The 3,355-nt window shown below is 55.8% G+C and overlaps 1 protein-coding gene and 1 non-coding gene across 2 annotated transcripts in view; one reads left to right on the forward strand and one right to left on the reverse strand.

Annotated features, from left to right (window-relative positions):
* VDBG_04247 (SWR1-complex protein) overlaps nucleotides 1–292 on the forward strand; it is a gene marked incomplete at both ends in the record, with an annotated part of 2,565 nt that extends 2,273 nt beyond the window's left edge. The window contains one exon of the mRNA XM_003006248.1: nucleotides 40–292. Within this exon, the coding sequence (XP_003006294.1) occupies nucleotides 40–292 (253 nt within the window). The remainder of the gene's footprint in view (nucleotides 1–39) is intronic.
* Nucleotides 293–703: 411 nt separating this feature from the next.
* Nucleotides 704–820, reverse strand: VDBG_15087. The gene has a single exon. It is a non-coding gene; the product is annotated as a tRNA-Ala (tRNA).
* Nucleotides 821–3,355: the final 2,535 nt, after the last annotated feature.

Consider the following 3,355-nt stretch of genomic DNA (forward strand, 5'->3'; position numbering starts at 1 on the left):
CGAGGCAGCCAAAAAGCGACAAGGCAAATGGTCGTTGAGCATTTCGGCGGACGACAACGGCGACAACGACGGCGATGAGCCTGTCAAGGCGAACAAGAAGGCTGATCGCCATGGGGACGCGGCCTCCGAGGAACCGGCCGCTGCTGCTGCTGCCGCCTCGGTCGAGACGAACGAGGAAAAAGCCTCGCCGGCCAAGGCGGCGAGGCCTCCGAGCAGCAGCGGTCCCCATAAACGGAGCGCCAGCGTCTTGAGCGGTGTTAGTGACAAGAGCGCCAAGAGGTTGAAGAAGTGAAGAAGGTGAACCGTTGCCGGGTCAGCAGGGGAACATCTCGCCTGCTAGTCACTCTGCCGCCACGGACAAAACACACCATCTGCGGTGCGAACAAAAACAACTGTACAATTAATTCAAGACTAGCGATGGATGCTTTCAGCCTTTACGGCTTTACGGCGTTGGGGGGACGGGAACGCGGTCACAATGATTCCAAACTCGAAGCATTCGGGACGGTTGGTTGCTGGTGGTCACGACAGCCAGGTCGGTCAACAATGAAGTCAGGACATGATTATCCCGCCAAGTATGCCGCTTCCAACTTGTGATTTATCAGTACCCGTGTCAACTTGCTACTAAAAATGGGTGGCGGTTCCGAATTGAACATCACAAGACCCAACCGGCAAAAGTAATCGTACGATTTCTCGCACGCGACAGTGGACAATCCGCGAATCGAACGCGGGACCTTCAGCAGGCAACATTCGATTTCCCTCAACCGGAGGACTCTCGATTCCCAGGTGCTAAGCAGACGTTATACCACTAAACCAATCGCCCATGTTAATTTCATGGTGGGGTCAAGAGAATGAGGGGCTTCTTCAGGGCTTTAGGCCCGCCTCGGACCAGGGGTAGCGGCGGAGAGGGGATACGAAGATATCGCCAGACAAGATATAATCAGCCATTCGCGATCGCCGAATCTATTATGAGAAATTAAAAAATGGCCTCACATGTACATGTAAAAGACGCAGAAATGGCCTGCCTGGACTCGGGGTTTTGAGCGACAAACTTCACAGGGGAGAGGCCAGGAGGTTGATATTGGAGGACACGAGATGACGTCTTGTTAAGCATGGGGCTTTATCGGCGGCTGCAGCTGCAGTCCCGATTCCCAAATATAGAAACCATATGGATGGCCGTGGTCTAATAATAACCATGCCGGCGTTTCCTTGCCCCGGGAGATCGGGAAGAAACATCACAGAAAGCACGTCAAGGCGGGCCCGGCTCAGGGATCGCACCCACATCCGCGGGAGGAGGGCGTCACTCCTTGGTAGCTCGGCATGTAGAAATCAAGGGTCTTCTCCAGGGGGGAGGTGTGATGTGTGGAAGGGCGTGTGCATTCATGACGACCTCCACGCGCCGCGGGTAGACATGCCGGAAGGGGGGGGGGCATCATGTTGCCTCGCGCGGCAGATGAGGATGATGTCAGGGGTTGGTAGGCCGTGAACCAAGGGTCCGATCTAGATTAAGGGGTTCGTGGGCGCGATACGGAGCCGACTTGTGGTGGTGAGAGACAGTCAGGGCGCGTCGAGGTTGGCGTCAACGGTGCCGAATCCGTCTGCTTGTCGTAGAACGGTGGATGGCCGTCGATATGGTTGGTGTTCGAGAACGCCCATATGCATCTTCTAACCTCAGCGTAACGCCCAGCACGATGTATATCTAGCGTCGGCGGGCATGCCACGCCGTATGATTGCCCTACGAACCAAAGATGTTGCCATGTTCGACCCTTGAGGTTGCGTGCCTTGCATGGGAGTTTGAGTTCGGCGCCTGGAAAGGGCCGCCTTCCGGGTCGAGATCCTGTTCAATCCCGCCATACCCCCCTGGCACGGGAGTTATTAATAGGGATGTAGGCGCCGGACATGCAATGGTACGCAATCTGGCTCTCGGGTCTGGATTATCTGGGGTAGAGTCAGCTTAGAAGAAGCGTTCGAGAAGGAAGGGGTTGAACGCATGCCGTGGAACGAAACCCGTCGTTCTGCAGGGCTTCGGTCGGCGCTTAACGGGCGTCTAAGGGTATTGCAAGCGGATCATTGGTTGAGGGAGACCCAAAGCCAATCAGTACAGTCAATGGACTCAACTCCAGAACAGATCCTGATCCAAGGTTCTTCCAAACAACCAGGGGCTTCCATCGAGTGTCGTAACAATACAAATGGATTCTACTGTTGGAGTCGACAGTCGCCGAGGTTTGGGGTCGTGGCGTGATCCGCGACCGGGAAAGGAGCCACGAATCTTGGCCAGCGCATGAGTGATCGATTGAACCGAGATAGCCAACATGCTGACATGCTGACATGAATATCCTCCAGTCCTGATACAACGACCGCCAGAGACTCCACAGCTTGGACTCATTGTCGTTGAATGCGCCCAGCCGGGTCGAGTGACGGGGGTGGAAGGATGTATTTTGTGAACTTGGCAGCACAGTCAGCCAGAAAAGGTATGGCTATCCTGGATCCTTCACTTTGGCGCCCTCGTGGATGACCTTGTTAACTGTGTCTTTGCGACGGCCGACTCAAGCACGTCCAACGCCTGCGATCCTTGCCAAATGTTTTGTGTTCCATCATCTTCTCATGACCACGGGACACGCTGGCTCTTTCGTAGGCCCATCAGGCCTCCCGCAAATGAATGGTCGGTAGATGATCCCCCTTCTCCCACGGGGCGCGCGCTCTGCAGATGCCTCGTTGAAACTCGTCAGTGTCGTCGGGCACTCTCTTGACGATTTCGCATATGCAAACCCCTCACTCGACCGACACATGATCCACTTCTACCACACCTGGTTCTACCAAAAGGAAAGCAGTTATAGACGGGCCGGTCTTGGGCCTCGCCTGCGACGATCCATGTTGTCGAACTCTTGTTTGAACGTATCAATATGCAAGATCGGACAGCCTGGCCGCCAGCCTCTTGGCCTTCGTCTGCTCCAACGAGCCTTGTTACCCTCGCTCTGGTCTGCGTGATGGATGGGTGCCAACAATAGAACACCCGGCGTTTCTTTGTCCTGATGACCCGATGGGCGACCAACGACGCGAGATAGGATCCTCCACTGAGACTGGCTGAAAATTCGGTTGCGTTCGAGCAGACCGTGCCGCAGCCACGCGTCGATCAAATGGCGACGTCTCTTACAAGCAAGCCACATCTTACCAGACGAGAAGCCAACGAAGCGCAAACGAGCCTGCCGAGTTGCCCCACGATTAATAGGCGCTGTTCGCCACCCCCCCTGGACGTGACGACCGCTTCAGATTGTCGCCTTCTCACGCCGTTTGAGCTTGCACTGGCGCTGGCGCTGGCGCGACCCCCGATCCACTATGGCTCGAGTGTGCCATCCCG

This window comes from Verticillium alfalfae, genomic scaffold, assembly GCF_000150825.1.
Source record: "Verticillium alfalfae VaMs.102 supercont1.4 genomic scaffold, whole genome shotgun sequence".
Taxonomy (NCBI): Eukaryota; Fungi; Ascomycota; class Sordariomycetes; order Glomerellales; family Plectosphaerellaceae; genus Verticillium; species Verticillium alfalfae.